General features: G+C 40.2%; 1 protein-coding gene across 1 annotated transcript; it reads left to right on the plus strand.

Annotated features, from left to right (window-relative positions):
• Positions 1 to 936: 936 nt before the first annotated feature.
• Positions 937 to 1,922, plus strand: LOC137085128 (olfactory receptor 1M1-like). The gene has a single exon (XM_067451688.1). It carries the CDS (start codon positions 969 to 971, stop codon positions 1,920 to 1,922), a length of 954 nt encoding a protein of 317 aa, XP_067307789.1. The 5' UTR covers positions 937 to 968.
• Positions 1,923 to 18,967: the final 17,045 nt, after the last annotated feature.

The raw sequence follows: 18,967 nt of genomic DNA on the forward strand, positions 1-18,967 counted from the left end.
TCCCTCAAAATAAAATAAATTAAAAAAAGAAATAAAAAAAGACTGTGATTCGATAATTCATGCATGAAAGGCCAACACATTGACATGAGTAGAATTAAATCTATCCGGACCCACTTTATATTAGGTGGCCTTAACTACTATGTACTAACGTTTTAATTAATCATTTGATACAATGCACTTATTTTGTACATACATGTTATTACATTGTACTTACATTTTTAAAAAACCTGCATGTAATTACGTCTGTAATTCATTTCTGTAGTTACATTTGTAATTACACAGTTGGCACTTCCCTTACACCTAACCCTACCCTTAAACTGACCCACACCTCCACACCTGTCCCTAACTCTACCCGTATCTCACCTCAGTATCAGCAAAAGTGCTTTGCAATACAATTTGAACACAGTAAATACATTGTACTTATTTTTTGATGTAAGTACATAGTACTTAAGGCCACCTAATATAAAGTGGGGCCATCTATCCTTAAATTACTGTATAATGTGCACTAACAAGAACACAAAGGGAAATTGTGTGGCTGTGAACAAAATGTTTTTCAAAACTAAAGCAGCGGCCAAAACATTTACTTCAGCATTCAAGTATTACATCATTATGTTGTCTGAAAGCTCTCAGGAGATGAATTAGTAGATATATTTGGATTCAATGACGTAGATGTCCAATGATCTTTGAGACATTAGAGAATAAGGACAAGCATTTATAGTGGAGTAATTTAATTCAAAGCAGCTCACAAGTGTTTACACTGTCATTGTTTGCTCTGCATTGCAATTATTTAGACAAGTCTGTGATTCGAACATTATGCAGCAAGTTAACATAAAGGTATATTTTCAACATTTGAAAACAAATGTTCAATTTGTGAGATGACAATTTAGAAAAAAAAGTCTTACCATATTTTGCTTATGTCTTTGTAGTAATTTCTATTTTCAGCCTGTGCAAAACAACTCAAAGGTGCCATGAGTTTATCTCAAAATATCTCAATTGTTCATCCTGAATACTTTTTCATCACTGGGCTTACAGATACACAGTACAGCACTTATTACTATATATTCTTATTTATCATATATTTTATTTCTGTAATTGGAAACTTGATAGTCCTTTTTATTATAGCTCTTGAACGAAGCCTGCACTGTCCAATGTACATTGGTGTGTTTAACTTGGCCTTGGCTGATATTGGTGAAACTAATGCACTGATTCCTAACATGATGAAGATTTTTGTTTTTGACTCGCAGTACATCTCATACAATGCTTGTTTAGCAAACATGTTTTTTGTGAACGTCTTTTATACTGTGCAGAGTTACACTCTTATTGTTCTGGCATTTGATCGTTTCATTGCAATATGTTTTCCACTTAGATATCATGCCATAGTGAATAACAAGTTCATGTCTATAGTGTTTTCAGTAATATGGACATTTAACACCTTAATGGTAACAATGTCAACATCTTTGATGACCAGACTTTCATTCTGTAATTCCAACGTGGTAGAGAGTTGGTATTGTGACTATGGAACATTGTTGAGGATGCCATGCAATGACAATAGCATTAATAAGATTATAGCAACCATCATTCAAGCTTTCTTCATTATAGCACCACCATTCATTATAATCCTGTCATATGTGGGCATTTTTCTGGCTTTATGTAAAATTACAACTTGGGAAGGACGTTTAAAAGCACTGAAAACCTGTGTTTCTCACCTTTTGGTAGTTGGATCATTCTATCTTCCCATAATATGCATTTTGATTTCTTCACCTACTATTAATGGCAGGATCGTCAGCGGATCTCTTTCATTTGCTCTTCCCCCAATGCTAAATCCCATTATTTATGTTTTAAACACAGCTAAAATAAAAGACTTATTCCGAAAAGTGCTTAACAACAGATCTGCACGAATTACAGGGAATGTTTCAAAATAATGTAATGATTGTCTGTGTTCTTCAATCACTGTGAATTAAATTACCTATATGAAAAATTGCATTTATGTACAAAAAAAGAGAAAATGTTATGTGTTATTTACTTAAAGGAATGATAGTTACATTATTACACATTATATTTTTTTGAGTTTTTAAGGCTTGATTTCTTTAATAGAATCTACCTTAATAAATCTTGTAAAATAAATATGTGAAATGTGTGATTTTTTAAAAAAAAGTTCTCTCTCAAATGTGAATTAGATTGAATGGAAATGTCCTGTTTATATTTGACTTTGCGATATGTTGTAAAATTAAAAACTGTATGCTGTTAGCACTGCACAAGTAAGAGCAAACTTATTGCGGCACTGGCATCGGTGAAGGTATTGGTAACTGATCATTGCACATTAACAGGTGTTTCCCTTCTGTCAAAAACACAACATAACACTTCATTTCAATGTTAACTCTCTATTTCCAGCCATATGCAAAGCATGCTGGGAATGTCTCGGTTATGTCTCGTATGTAACCCTCGATCCCTGAAGGTGGTAATGGGATGCAATGCCGGAGTACCGATGAATAGGAATCTCGCTCACATGAGCTAATCTACTTTGAGTGTAACTAAGTGAGCCACACATTGGCAGGCAATGATTGCACCAGGTGCTCATGCCATGCAGCGCGGGTATAAATGAGACAGGTGTTTGCATCAAATCTGCCTTTTGCTGAGGAGCTGAGTAGGTAGACTGGCAACCCAGTAGAGTACAGAGGACATGGTGACGGGACGTGGCATCTCTGTTCCCTCTTTTAGGGAACGAGGGTTACATACGTAACCGAGACGTTCCCATTCAGTCTTTCACTCTTGACACCACAAAGTACCGGCGAATAATCCCTACCAAAGCACCATGGCCTCTGAGCGGGTCATGCAGAACAGCAGTGATGGACTTCTTTGTGTGAGCCCCGTCTCATCAGGTAAGAGAGCTCAGGATGCTCACACAGAGAAGTCCGTCACTGCTGTTCCACATGACCTGCTCAGTGACTTTTTGTATAACACTGGGAAAGCGTGCCCTAGTGTAGGGAAACGCTGCGGAACCCACATCGTACCCAAAAATGAGTTATGTGGAGTACAATGCTGAACGATAGCCCGCAACTGAAGTGGGGGCATACCCAAGGGAAAGACATGGGATTCCGTAGGAGCAACCATTGAAATATATATAGGATCCCCGTAGGGTCACTTATATAACCCCAGCCCAGTACCTGTTCTCAAGGATTCAGCAGAAAAGGGCTTGATGACTAGGGTTGGGCATCGAGAACCGGTTCTAACTTGGAACCGTTTAAAAAATAACGATTCCATTGGAATCGTTTAGAAAATTTATTTTCGGTTCCGATCTTCGGTTCCAAGCGCGCAAGTTAGTTTCCATGGCCACCTGATTTCCGGTGCTTGCGCGCCCGCTTGTTCTTTTAGTCATGGAAGCCCGGTAAGCGGCTCTGAAGTGTGGATTTATTTCACTTTTAAAAAGCCTGGGTCGGCACAGTGCAACTAGTGTTGTCAAAAATATCGATACTGAAATATCTGAAAAGATACGATAGCCTGCTCAGCCTACACAATCGATCCCAGCTGCTCTGCTCTCCTCTCCTCACTGACCGACAGCGAGTTGACACGCAGCCGCATATTCTCATTCAGCCAGTTAACCTCTGAACACGACGGACGCTTGTTCTGCTGGACTTTTCCTTACGACAGCGTGTTAGTGTGTGTGATCGGTCTGAATTTCGCGCGGGATTGCACATAATTCTACGAATCCCCGCAGATTTCAAGCTCACATCTGAAGCGCACACACACACATAGCCTACCGTAATAAAGCCGCCCCTGACATACAAGTGCAAATATTCGCTTCTTTTTACAGCTTATTATTGGTCAAATACACTCAAAAAAATTCTCAGTGCACATTTTGAACAGTATGTGAACACAGTCTTAAATCAATTCAGGAAGAAATGAAGAATGAGTAACAGGAACAGTGTTCAGGATCAATGAGTGCGGCAGGTCTTAAAGGGACAGCAGTCATTTGTTATTCAAAGTCAAACTACAAAAAGACAAACGATCACACTGCTCTTGACTGATCAACTTGTCTAACTTTAATGGTTTTATATGAAACTATTTAATTTTTTGCAAAAACATTATCCAATGTTATTTTAAATTTATTTAGCCACTTTGCGTTTTTTTATTCAGTTTCTTACCTGAATGTTAGACCCACCTGAAAAAATAAAGCAGTCTATTTCATTTATATATTTTATTCTATTGTATTTATTTGTGCTATTTTTTGTAATATGTATCTTTGTTTATTCAAGTTACCATTCAAAATCAAGCTTACTTGTGCTGTGTGTAAGCTATTGCAACACAATTACCCCATTGTAAAAAATACATTGAGTTAACAAATATTTGTGAGATAATTTTAATAGTAATTGATCAATGTTTATATATGAGAAAAAGCTTAAAAGCTTTATCATATAAAGTGATATCTTCAGAAGAAATGTTTGATTGCCTAGACTTTCAAAAGACAGACAAAAAAAAAATTATATAAAAAATATCTAATTGACAGTATATGCAGCGGTTCCCCCCGTGAGTAAACAACTAAGGGTGCGTTCACACTTGTAGTTCGGTTCGTTTGGTTCGTTTGGTCCGGACCAAAAAACAAAAACAAACATAATAGTCCTGGTCCGCTTAGCGTTCACACGGGCATTTTTAACAGCGAACCTAAAGTTACCGAACCAAAGGCACAGGGAGACGCTCACAACCTGATTGGTCGGCTTATATGACGTAGGAGCTCGCTTACCGAACATTCAGAACAATGCTGTGTGCGGATTACACGCGCGGGCATTTTATGCGTGTACATGGTATTATTTTTTACCAGAGAACTCATGAAGAGCTCATGAAATGTTCAAAACATTCAAAACAACGCTGTGTGCTGGATTAAACGCGATCATTTTATGCGTGTAACACATTTGGCATTATTTCTTACCAGAGAACTCATGAAGAGCTCATGAAATGTTCAAAACAACGCTGTGTGCTGGATTAAACGCGATCATTTTATGCGTGTACATGTGGCATTATTTTTACCCGCTGAGAACTCATGAAGAGCTCATAAAATGTTCAAAACATTCAAAACAGCAGCAGGATTCCCTCCGTTGTGCAGAACAGAGACGGCCGCTGTCGTCTGCACCTGCTAATAATGGGCAACACAGGAACGTTGATGAGAAGAGCCAGGTATGCTTTTTGTGTGTTTTAGCATTTTCGAAACATGCTCGTCTGACCAAATATTGATGATCGAGGCTCTTCCTCGTTGCTCCACGTTTGCCCTCTAATGTTAAAGTTACTCATTTTGGATACACCGATCTTTCCGCGTCGTCAAATCAGCTGCATTATGCGTCGCATCTTGTGACATTACGTCCAGTTTTTGGTCCGTTTACATGTCTTTGGTCCGTGTTGCGTTCATATATCAATCGAACCGCACCAGAGTTCGTTTGGAAGCGGACCGAGACCCATCTTTTTAGCGGTCTCGGTCCGCTTGTTTGGTGCGCACCAGGGTTCGGACGGCAGCGTTCACATATGTTCAAATGAACCGCACTAACCGAGCAACCGCACCAGGGTTCGTTTTAATCGAACCAAACATGACAAGTGTGAACGCACCCTAAGAGTGGCCTACCTAAAGCATCCTCTAATAACAATTGAGTGTTTGAAAAAACACTCTCCAGTTCACTTTACATCGAGGCTAGGACCCGCTAGGTTTTGGTGGGGAGCCAGCCTTTGGCCGTGGGATGATACATTAGAACAGATGTGTTCTGGTTTTATAAAATGGTCTATATCGAGAGGCAGCAAATTCTGAGGGGCTCAAAATGCCCCTCAGAATGAGCTACCATCTGTATTGCATTACAGTGTACTCCAACTATAGCAACTCTCTCCCACATATTCTGCTAGTGTAAAAACACCCTACTGGCCTCACTAAATAATATTTGAATAACAACTGAGTTATTTCCAAAAAGATCTCACTTTCATGTAACTGTAATACAAGCCTGTGAGTAAACAACTAAGAGTGGCCTACCTAAAGCATCCTCTAATAACAATTGAGTGTTTGAAAAAACACTCTCCAGTTCACATTACATCCAGGCTAGAACCCGCTAAGTTTTGGTGGTAAGACAGCCTTTGGCCATGGGACGCTACAGTAGAACAGATGTGTTCTGGTTTTATAAAATGGTCTATATCGAGAGGCAGCAAATTCTGAGGGACTCAAAATGCCCCTCAGAATGAGCTACCATCTGTATTGCATTACAATGTACTCCAACTATAGCAACACTCTCCCACATATTCTGCTAGTGTGAAAACACCCCACTGGCCTAACTAAATAATCTTTCAATAACAATTTTTTTTTTTTTTTCAAAAAGATCTCACTTTCATGTAACTGCAATAGAGGCCTGTGAGTAAACAACTAAGAGTGGCCTACCTAAAGCATCCTCTAATAACAATTGAGTGTTTGAAAAAAAAAAAAAAAAACACTCTCCAGTTCACATTACATCCAGGCTAGAACCAGCTAGGTTCTGGTGGGGAGCCAGCCTTTGGCCATGGGACGCTACAGTAGAACAAATGTGTTCTGGTTTTATAAAATGGTCTATATCGAGAGGCAGCAAATTCTGAGGGCCTCAAAATGCCCCCAGAATGAGCTACCATCTGTATTGCATTACAATGTACTCCAACTGTAGCAACTCTCTCCCACATATTCTGCTGGTGTGAAAACACCCTACGGGCCTCACTAAATAATCTTTCAATAACAATTGAGTTTTTTCCAAAAAGATCTCACTTTCATGTAACTGCAAAAGAGGCCTGTGAGTAAACAAATAAGAGTGGCCTACTTAAAGCATCCTCTAATAACAAATGAGTGTTTGAAAAACACTCTCCAGTTCACATTGCATCCAGGCTAGAACCCAATAGGTTTTGGTGGGGAGCCAGCCTTTGGCCATGGGACGCTACAGTAGAACAGATGTGCTCTGACTTCATAAAATGGTCTATATCGAGAGGCAGCAAATTCTGAGGGGCTCAAAATGCCCCTCAGAATAAGCTTCCATCTGTATTGCTTTACAGTGTACTCCAACTATAGCAAATCTCTCCCACATATTCTACTAGTGTGAAAACACCCTACTGGCCTCACTAAATAATCTTTCAATAACAATTGAGTTTTTTCCACAAAGATGTCACTTTCATGTAACTGCAATAGAGGCCTGTGAGTAAACAACTATGAGTGGCCTACCTAAAGCATCCTCTAATAACAATTGAGTGTTTGAAAAAAAAAACACTCTCCAGTTCACATTACATCCAGGCTAGAACCCGCTAAGTTTTGGTGGTAAGACAGCCTTTGGCCATGGGACGCTACAGAAGAGCAGATGCTCTCTGGCTTAATAAATTGTCTATATCGAGAGGCAGCAAATTATAAGGGGCTCAAAATGCCCCTCAGAATGAGCTAACATCTGTATTGCATTAAAGTGTATTCCAACTAGAGCAACTCTCTCCCACATATTCTGCTAGTGTGAAAACACCCTACTGGCCTCACTAAATAATCTTTCAATAACAATTGAGTTTTTTCCAAAAAGGTATCACTTTCATGTAACTGCAATAGAGGCCTGTGAGTAAACAACTAAAAGTGGCCTACCTAAAGCATCCTCTAATAACAATTGAGTGTTTGAAAAAACACTCCAGTTCACATTACATCCAGGCTAGAACCCGCTAGGTTTTGGTGGGGAGCCAGCCTTTGGCCATGGGACGCTACAGTAGAACAGATGTGCTCGGGCTTGATAAAATGGTATATATCGAGAGGCAGCAAATTCTGAGGGGCTCAAAATGCCCCTCAGAATGAGCTACCATCTGTATTGCATTACAGTGTACTCCAACTATAGCAACTCTCTCCCACATATTCTGCTAGTGTGAAAACACCCCACTGGCCTCACTAAATAAACTTTCAATAACAAATTTTTTCCAAAAAACTGAAATAGAGGCCTGTGAGTAAACAATTAAGAGTGGCCTACCTAAAGCATCCTCTAATAACAATTGAGTGTTTGAAAAAACCCTCTCCATTTCACATTACATCCAGGCTAGAACCCGCTAGGTTTTGGTGGGGAGCCAGCCTTTGGCCATGGGACGCTACAGTAGAACAGATGCATCCTGGTTTGATAAAATGATCTATATTGAGAGGCAGCAAATTCTGAGGGGCTCAAAATGCCCCTCAGAATGAGCTACCATCTGTATTACATTACAGTGTAATCCAACTATAGCAACTCTCTCCCACATATTCTGCTAGTGTGAAAACACCCCACTGGCCTCACTAAATAATCTTTCAATAACAATTAATTTTTTTTACAAAAAACTGAAATAGAGGCCTGAGAGTAAACAACTAAGAGTGGCCTACCTAAAGCATCCTGTAAAAACAATTGAGTGTTAGAAAAAACGCTCTCCAGTTCACATTACATCCAGGCTAGAACCTGCTAGGTTTTGGTGGGGAGCCAGCCTTTGGCCATGGGACGCTACAGTAGAACAGATGCGTCCTGGTTTGATAAAATAATCTATATTGAGAGGCAGCAAATTCTGAGGGGCTCAAAATGCCCCTCAGAATGAGCTACCATCTGTATTGCATTACAGTGTACTCCAACTATAGCGACTCTCTCCCACATATTCTGCTAGTGTGAAAACACCCTACTGGCCTCACTAAATAATCTTTCAATAACAATTAAGTTTTATCCAAAATGATCTCACTTTCATGTAACTGCAAAAGAGGCATGTGAATAAACAACCAAGAGTGGCCTACCTAAAGCATCCTCTAATAACAATTGAGTGTTTGAAAAAACACTCTCCAGTTCATTTTACGTCGAGGTTAGAACTCACTAGGTTTTGGTGGGAAGCCAGCTTTTTGCCATGGGACGCTACAGTAGAACAGATGTGTTCTGGCTTTATAAAATGGTCTATATCGAGAGGCAGCAAATTCTGAGGGGCATTTTGAGCCCCTCAGAATGAGCTACCATTTGTATTGCTTTACAGTGTACTCCAACTATAGCAACTCTCTCCCTCATATTCTGCTAGTGTGAAAACACCTTACTGGCATTACTAAATAATATTTTAATAACAATTAGGTTATTTCCAAAAAGATCTCACTTTCATATAACTACAATACAAGCCTGTGAGTAAACAACTAAGAGTGGCCTACCTAAAGCATCCTCTTATAACAATTGAGTGTTTGAAAAAACACTCTCAAGTTCACATTACATCCAGGCTAGAACCCGCTAGGTTTTGGTGGGGAGCCAGCTTTTGGCCATGGGACGCTACAGTAGAACAGATGCGTCCTGGTTTGATAAAATGATCTATTTTGAGAGGCAGCAAATTCTGAGGGGCTCAAAATGCCCCTCAGAATGAGCTACCATCTGTATTGCATTACAGTGTACTCCAACTATAGCAACTCTCTCCCACATATTCTGCTAGTGTGAAAACACCCCACTGGCCTCACTAAATAATCTTTCAATAACAATTAATTTTTTTCCAAAAAACTGAAATAGAGGCCTGTGAGTAAACAATTAAGAGTGGCCTACCTAAAGCATCCTCTAATAACAATTGAGTGTTTGAAAAAACCCTCTCCAGTTCACATTACATCCAGGCTAGAACCCGCTAGGTTTTGGTGGGGAGCCAGCCTTTGGCCATGGGACGCTACAGTAGAACAGATGCGTCCTGGTTTGATAAAATGATCTATATTGAGAGGCAGCAAATTCTGAGGGGCTCAAAATGCCCCTCAGAATGAGCTACCATCTGTATTGCATTACAGTGTACTCCAACTATAGCAACTCTCTCCCACATATTCTGCTAGTGTGAAAACACCTCACTGGCCTCACTAAATAATCTTTCAATAACAATTATTTTTTTTCCAAAAAACTGAAATAGAGGCCTGAGAATAAACAACTAAGAGTGGCCTACCTAAAGCATCCTGTAAAAACAATTGAGTGTTTGAAAAAACACTCTCAAGTTCACATTACATCCAGGCTAGAACCCACTAGGTTTTGGTGGGGAGCTAGCTTTTGGCCATGGGATGCAACAGTAGAAGAGATGCATTCTGGTTTGATAAAATGGTCTATATCGAGAGGCAGCAAATTCTGGGGGGCTCAAAATGCCCCTCAGAATGAGCTACCATCTGTATTGCTTTACAGTGTACTCCAACTATAGCAACTCTCTCCCTTATATTCTGCTAGTGTGAAAACACCCTACTGGCATCACTAAATAATATTTTAATAACAATTAGGTTATTTTCAAAAAGATCTCACTTTCATATAACTACAATACAAGCCTGTGAGTAAACAACTAAGAGTTGCCTACCTAAAGCATCCTCTAATAACAATTGAGTGTTTGAAAAAACACTCTCCAGTTCATTTTACGTCGAGGTTAGAACCCACTAGGTTTTGGTGGGAAGCCAGCTTTTTGCCATGGGACGCTACAGTAGAACAGATGTGTTCTGGCTTTATAAAATGGTCTATATCGAGAGGCAGCAAATTCTGAGGGGCATTTTGAGCACCTCAGAATGAGCTACCATTTGTATTGCTTTACAGTGTACTCCAACTATAGCAACTCTCTCCCTCATATTCTGCTAGTGTGAAAACACCTTACTGGCATTACTAAATAATATTTTAATAACAATTAGGTTATTTCCAAAAAGATCTCACTTTCATATAACTACAATACAAGCCTGTGAGTAAACAACTAAGAGTGGCCTACCTAAAGCATCCTCTAATAACAATTGAGTGTTTGAAAAAACACTCTCAAGTTCACATTACATCCAGGCTAGAACCCGCTAGGTTTTGGTGGGGAGCCAGCTTTTTGCCATGGGACGCTACAGTAGAACAGATGTGTTCTGGTTTGAAAAAATGGTCTATATCAAGAGGCAGCAAATTCTGAGGGGCTCAAAATGCCCCTCAGAATGAACTACCATCTGTATTGCATTACAGTGTACTCCAACTATAGCAACTCTCTCCCACATATTCTGCTAGTGTGAAAACACCCCACTGGCCTCACTAAATAATCTTTCAATAACAATTAATTTTTTTCCAAAAAACTGAAATAGAGGCCTGTGAGTAAACAACTAAGAGTGGCCTACCTAAAGCATCCTCTAATAACAATTGAGTGTTTGAAAAAACACTCTCCAGTTCACATTACATCCAGGCTAGAACCCGCTAAGTTTTGGTGGTAAGACAGCCTTTGGCCATGGGACGCTACAGAAGAGCAGATGCTCTCTGGCTTAATAAATTGTCTATATCGAGAGGCAGCAAATTATAAGGGGCTCAAAATGCCCCTCAGAATGAGCTAACATCTGTATTGCATTAAAGTGTATTCCAACTAGAGCAACTCTCTCCCACATATTCTGCTAGTGTGAAAACACCCTACTGGCCTCACTAAATAATCTTTCAATAACAATTGAGTTTTTTCCAAAAAGGTATCACTTTCATGTAACTGCAATAGAGGCCTGTGAGTAAACAACTAAAAGTGGCCTACCTAAAGCATCCTCTAATAACAATTGAGTGTTTGAAAAAACACTCCAGTTCACATTACATCCAGGCTAGAACCCGCTAGGTTTTGGTGGGGAGCCAGCCTTTGGCCATGGGACGCTACAGTAGAACAGATGTGCTCGGGCTTGATAAAATGGTCTATATCGAGAGGCAGCAAATTCTGAGGGGCTCAAAATGCCCCTCAGAATGAGCTACCATCTGTATTGCATTACAGTGTACTCCAACTATAGCAACTCTCTCCCACATATTCTGCTAGTGTGAAAACACCCCACTGGCCTCACTAAATAAACTTTCAATAACAAATTTTTTCCAAAAAACTGAAATAGAGGCCTGTGAGTAAACAATTAAGAGTGGCCTACCTAAAGCATCCTCTATAACAATTGAGTGTTTGAAAAAACCCTCTCCATTTCACATTACATCCAGGCTAGAACCCGCTAGGTTTTGGTGGGGAGCCAGCCTTTGGCCATGGGACGCTACAGTAGAACAGATGCGTCCTGGTTTGATAAAATGATCTATATTGAGAGGCAGCAAATTCTGAGGGGCTCAAAATGCCCCTCAGAATGAGCTACCATCTGTATTGCATTACAGTGTAATCCAACTATAGCAACTCTCTCCCACATATTCTGCTAGTGTGAAAACACCCCACTGGCCTCACTAAATAATCTTTCAATAACAATTAATTTTTTTCCAAAAAACTGAAATAGAGGCCTGAGAGTAAACAACTAAGAGTGGCCTACCTAAAGCATCCTGTAAAAACAATTGAGTGTTAGAAAAAACGCTCTCCAGTTCACATTACATCCAGGCTAGAACCTACTAGGTTTTGGTGGGGAGCCAGCCTTTGGCCATGGGACGCTACAGTAGAACAGATGCATCCTGGTTTGATAAAATGATCTATATTGAGAGGCAGCAAATTCTGAGGGGCTCAAAATGCCCCTCAGAATGAGCTACCATCTGTATTACATTACAGTGTAATCCAACTATAGCAACTCTCTCCCACATATTCTGCTAGTGTGAAAACACCCCACTGGCCTCACTAAATAATCTTTCAATAACAATTAATTTTTTTACAAAAAACTGAAATAGAGGCCTGAGAGTAAACAACTAAGAGTGGCCTACCTAAAGCATCCTGTAAAAACAATTGAGTGTTAGAAAAAACGCTCTCCAGTTCACATTACATCCAGGCTAGAACCTGCTAGGTTTTGGTGGGGAGCCAGCCTTTGGCCATGGGACGCTACAGTAGAACAGATGCGTCCTGGTTTGATAAAATAATCTATATTGAGAGGCAGCAAATTCTGAGGGGCTCAAAATGCCCCTCAGAATGAGCTACCATCTGTATTGCATTACAGTGTACTCCAACTATAGCGACTCTCTCCCACATATTCTGCTAGTGTGAAAACACCCTACTGGCCTCACTAAATAATCTTTCAATAACAATTAAGTTTTATCCAAAATGATCTCACTTTCATGTAACTGCAAAAGAGGCATGTGAATAAACAACTAAGAGTGGCCTACCTAAAGCATCCTCTAATAACAATTGAGTGTTTGAAAAAACACTCTCCAGTTCATTTTACGTCGAGGTTAGAACTCACTAGGTTTTGGTGGGAAGCCAGCTTTTTGCCATGGGACGCTACAGTAGAACAGATGTGTTCTGGCTTTATAAAATGGTCTATATCGAGAGGCAGCAAATTCTGAGGGGCATTTTGAGCCCCTCAGAATGAGCTACCATTTGTATTGCTTTACAGTGTACTCCAACTATAGCAACTCTCTCCCTCATATTCTGCTAGTGTGAAAACACCTTACTGGCATTACTAAATAATATTTTAATAACAATTAGGTTATTTCCAAAAAGATCTCACTTTCATATAACTACAATACAAGCCTGTGAGTAAACAACTAAGAGTGGCCTACCTAAAGCATCCTCTAATAACAATTGAGTGTTTGAAAAAACACTCTCAAGTTCACATTACATCCAGGCTAGAACCCACTAGGTTTTGGTGGGGAGCCAGCTTTTGGCCATGGGACGCTACAGTAGAACAGATGCGTCCTGGTTTGATAAAATGATCTATATTGAGAGGCAGCAAATTCTAAGGGGCTCAAAATGCCCCTCAGAATGAGCTACCATCTGTATTGCATTACAGTGTACTCCAACTATAGCAACTCTCTCCCACATATTCTGCTAGTGTGAAAACACCCCACTGGCCTCACTAAATAATCTTTCAATAACAATTAATTTTTTTCCAAAAAACTGAAATAGAGGCCTGTGAGTAAACAATTAAGAGTGGCCTACCTAAAGCATCCTCTAATAACAATTGAGTGTTTGAAAAAACCCTCTCCAGTTCACATTACATCCAGGCTAGAATCCGCTAGGTTTTGGTGGGGAGCCAGCCTTTGGCCATGGGACGCTACAGTAGAACAGATGCGTCCTGGTTTGATAAAATGATCTATATTGAGAGGCAGCAAATTCTGAGGGGCTCAAAATGCCCCTCAGAATGAGCTACCATCTGTATTGCTTTACAGTGTACTCCAACTATAGCAACTCTCTCCCTTATATTCTGCTAGTGTGAAAACACCCTACTGGCATCACTAAATAATATTTTAATAACAATTAGGTTATTTTCAAAAAGATCTCACTTTCATATAACTACAATACAAGCCTGTGAGTAAACAACTAAGAGTTGCCTACCTAAAGCATCCTCTAATAACAATTGAGTGTTTGAAAAAACACTCTCTAGATCACATTACATCCAGGCTAGAAGCCGACAGGTTTTGGTGGGGAGCCAGCTGTTGGCCATGGGATGCTACAGTAGAACAGATGCGTTCTGGTTTGATAAAATGGTCTATATCGAGAGGCAGCAAATTCTGAGGGGCTCAAAATGCCCCTCAGAATGAGCTACCATCTGTATTGCATTACAGTGTACTCCAACTATATCAACTCTCTACCACATATTCTGCTAGTGTGAAAACACCCCACTGGCCTCACTAAATAATCTTTCAATAACAATTTATTTTTTTCCAAAAAACTGAAATAGAGGCCTGTGAGTAAACAACTAAGAGTGGCCTACCTAAAGCATCCTCTAATAACAATTGAGTGTTTGAAAAAACACTCTCCAGTTCACATTACATCCAGGCTAGAACCCGCTAGGTTTTGGTGGGGAGCCAGCCTTTGGCCATGGGACGCTACAGTAGAACAGATGCGTCCTGGTTTGATAAAATGATCTATATTGAGAGGCAGCAAATTCTGAGGGGCTCAAAATGTCCCTCAGAATGAGCTACCGTCTGTATTGCATTACAGTGTACTCCAACTATAGCAAGTCTCTCCCACATATTCTGCTAGTGTGAAAACACCCTACTGGCCTCACTAAATAATCTTTCAATAACAATTGAGTTTTTTCCACAAAGATGTCACTTTCATGTAACTGCAATAGAGGCCTCTGAGTAAACAACTATTAGTGGCCTACCTAAAGCATCCTCTAATAACAATTAGGTGTTTGAAAAAAAACACTCTCCAGTTCGCATTACATCCAGGCTAGAACCCGCTAGGTTTTGGTGGGGAGCCAGCCTTTGGCCATGGGACGCTACAGTAGAACAGATGTGCTCGGGCTTGATAAAAGGGTCTATATCGAGAGGCAGCAAATTCTGAGGGGCTCAAAATGCCCCTCAGAATGAGCTACCATCTGTATTGCATTACAGTGTACTCCAACTATATCAACTCTCTACCACATATTCTGCTAGTGTGAAAACACCCCACTGGCCTCACTAAATAATCTTTCAATAACAATTTATTTTTTTCCAAAAAACTGAAATAGAGGCCTGTGAGTAAACAACTAAGAGTGGCCTACCTAAAGCATCCTCTAATAACAATTGAGTGTTTGAAAAAACACTCTCCAGTTCACATTACATCCAGGCTAGAACCCGCTAGGTTTTGGTGGGGAGCCAGCCTTTGGCCATGGGACGCTACAGTAGAACAGATGCGTCCCGGTTTGATAAAATGATCTATATTGAGAGGCAGCAAATTCTGAGGGGCTCAAAATGTCCCTCAGAATGAGCTACCATCTGTATTGCATTACAGTGTACTCCAACTAAAGCAACTCTCTCCCACATATTCTGCTAGTGTGAAAACACCCCACTGGCCTCACTAAATAATCTTTAAATAACAATTTATTTTTTTTCCAAAAAACTTCAATAGAGGCCTGAGAGTAAACAACTAAGAGTGGCCTACCTAAAGCATCCTGTAAAAACAATTGAGTGTTTTGAAAAAACGCTCTCCAGTTCACATTACATCCAGGCTAGAACCCGCTAGGTTTTGGTGGGGAGCCACCCTTTGGCCATGGGACGCTACAGTAAAACAGATGCATCCTGGTTTGATAAAATGATCTATATTGAGAGGCAGCAAATTCTGAGGGGCTCAAAATGCCCCTCAGAATGAGCTACCATCTGTATTGCTTTACAGTGTACTCCAACTATAGCAACTCTCTCCCTCATATTCTGCTAGTGTGAAAACACCCTACTGGCATCCCTAAATAATATTTTAATAACAATTAGGTTATTTCCAAAAAGATCTCACTTTCATATAACTACAATACAAGCCTGTGAGTAAACAACTAAGAGTTGCCTACCTAAAGCATCCTCTAATAACAATTGAGTGTTTGAAAAAACACTCTCAAGTTCACATTACATCCAGGCTAGAACCCACTAGGTTTTGGTGGGGAGCCAGCTTTTGGCCATGGGACGCTACAGTAGAACAGATGCGTTCTGGTTTGATAAAATGGTCTATATCGAGAGGCAGCAAATTCAGAGGGGCTCAAAATGTCCCTCAGAATGAGCTACCATCCATATTGCATTACAGTGTACTCCAACTATAGCAACTCTCTCCCACATATTCTGCTAGTGTGAAAACACCCTACTGGCCTCACTAAATAATCTTTCAATAACAATTGAGTTTTTTCCACAAAGATGTCACTTTCATGTAACTGCAATAGAGGCCTGTGAGTAAACAACTATTAGTGGCCTACCTAAAGCATCCTCTAATAACAATTGAGTGTTTGAAAAAAAACACTCTCCAGTTCACATTACATCCAGGCTAGAACCCGCTAAGTTTTGGTGGTAAGACAGCCTTTGGCCATGGGACGCTACAGAAGAGCAGATGCTCTCTGGCTTGATAAATTGTCTATATCGAGAGGCAGCAAATTATAAGGGGCTCAAAATGCCCCTCAGAATGAGCTAACATCTGTATTGCATTAAAGTGTATTCCAAGTAGAGCAACTCTCTCCCACATATTCTGCTAGTGTGAAAACACCCTACTGGCCTCACTAAATAATCTTTCAATAACAATTGAGTTTTTTCCAAAAAGGTATCACTTTCATGTAACTGCAATAGAGGCCTGTGAGTAAACAACTAAAAGTGGCCTACCTAAAGCATCCTCTAATAACAATTGAGTGTTTGAAAAAACACTCCAGTTCACATTACATCCAGGCTAGAACCCGCTAGGTTTTGGTGGGGAGCCAGCCTTTGGCCATGGGACGCTACAGTAGAACAGATGTGCTCGGGCTTGATAAAAGGGTCTATATCGAGAGGCAGCAAATTCTGAGGGGCTCAAAATGCCCCTCAGAATGAGCTACCATCTGTATTGCATTACAGTGTACTCCAACTATAGCAACTCTCTCCCACATATTCTGCTAGTGTGAAAACACCCCACTGGCCTCACTAAATAATCTTTCAACAGCAATTAATTTTTTTCCAAAAAACTGAAATAGAGGCCTGTGAGTAAACAACTAAGAGTGGCCTACCTAAAGCATCGTCTAATAACAATTGAATGTTTGAAAAAACACTCTCCAGTTCACATTACATCTAGGCTAGAACCCACTAGGTTTTGGTGGGAAGCCAGCCTTTGGCCATGGGACGCTACAGTAGAACAGATGCGTCCTGGTTTGATAAAATGATCTATATTGAGAGGCAGCAAATTCTGAGGGGCTCAAAATGCCCCTCAGAATGAGCTACCATCTGTATTGCATTACAGTGTACTCCAACTATAGCAACTCTCTCCCACATATTCTGCTAGTGTGAAAACACCCCACTGGCCTCACTAAATAATCTTTCAATAACAATTAATTTTTTTCCAAAAAACTGAAATAGAGGCCTGAGAGTAAACAACTAAGAGTGGCCTACCTAAAGCATCCTGTAAAAACAATTGAGTGTTAGAAAAAACGCTCTCCAGTTCACATTACATCCAGGTTAGAACCCGCTAGGTTTTAGTGGGGAGCAAGCTTTTGGCCATGGGACACTACAGTAGAACAGATGTGTTCTGGCTTTATAAAATGATCTATATCGAGAGGCAGCAAATCTGAGGGGCATTTTGAGCCCCTCAGAATGAGCTACCATCTGTATTGCTTTACAGTGTACTCCAACTATAGCAACTCTCTCCCTCATATTCTGCTAGTGTGAAAACACCTTACTGGCATTACTAAATAATATTTTAATAACAATTAGGTTATTTCCAAAAAGATCTCACTTTCATATAACTACAATACAAGCCTGTGAGTAAACAACTAAGAGTGGCCTACCTAAAGCATCCTCTAATAACAATTGAGTGTTGGAAAAAACACTCTCAAGTTCACATTACATCCAGGCTAGAACCCGCTAGGTTTTGGTGGGGAGCCAGCTTTTGGCCATGGGACGCTACAGTAAAACAGATGTGTTCTGGTTTGAAAAAATGGTCTATATAGAGAGGCAGCAAATTCTGAGGGGCTCAAAATGCCCCTCAGAATGAGCTACCATCTGTATTGCATTACAGTGCACTCCAACTATAGCAACTCTCTCCCACATATTCTGCTAGTGTGAAAACACCCCACTGGCCTCACTAAATAATCTTTCAACAACAATTTTTTTTTTTTCCAATAAACTGAAATAGAGGCCTGTGAGTAAACAACTAAGAGTGGCCTACCTAAAGCATCCTCTAATAACAATTGAATGTTTGAAAAAACACTCTCCAGTTCACATTACATCTAGGCTAGAACCCGCTAGGTTTTGGTGGGAAGCCAGCCTTTGGCCATGGGACGCTACAGTAGAACAGATGCGTCGTGGTTTGATAAAATGATCTATTTTGAGAGGCAGCAAATTCTGAGGGGCTCAAAATGCCCCTCATAATGAGCTACCATCTGTATTGCATTACAGTGTACTCCAACTATAGCAACTCTCTCCCACATATTCTGCTAGTGTGAAAACACCCTACTGGTCTCACTAAATAATCTTTCAATAACAATTAAGTTTTTTCCAAAATGATCTCACTTTCATGTAACTGCAAAAGAGGCCTGTGAGTAAACAACTAAGAGTGGCCTACCTAAAGCATCCTCTAATAACAATTGAGTGTTTGAAAAAACACTCTCAAGTTCACATTACATCCAGGCTAGAACCCGCTAGGTTTTGGTGGGGAGCCAGCTTTTGGCCATGGGACGCTACAGTAGAACAGATGTGTTCTGGCTTTA

This window comes from Pseudorasbora parva, chromosome 8 (assembly GCF_024679245.1).
Source record: "Pseudorasbora parva isolate DD20220531a chromosome 8, ASM2467924v1, whole genome shotgun sequence".
Classification (NCBI taxonomy): domain Eukaryota; kingdom Metazoa; phylum Chordata; class Actinopteri; order Cypriniformes; family Gobionidae; genus Pseudorasbora; species Pseudorasbora parva.

Bases quoted from the DNA above. Each gene is read 5' to 3' on its own strand.
- LOC137085128 (XM_067451688.1), top strand. From the start codon at position 969: ATGAGTTTATCTCAAAATATCTCAATTGTTCATCCTGAATACTTTTTC.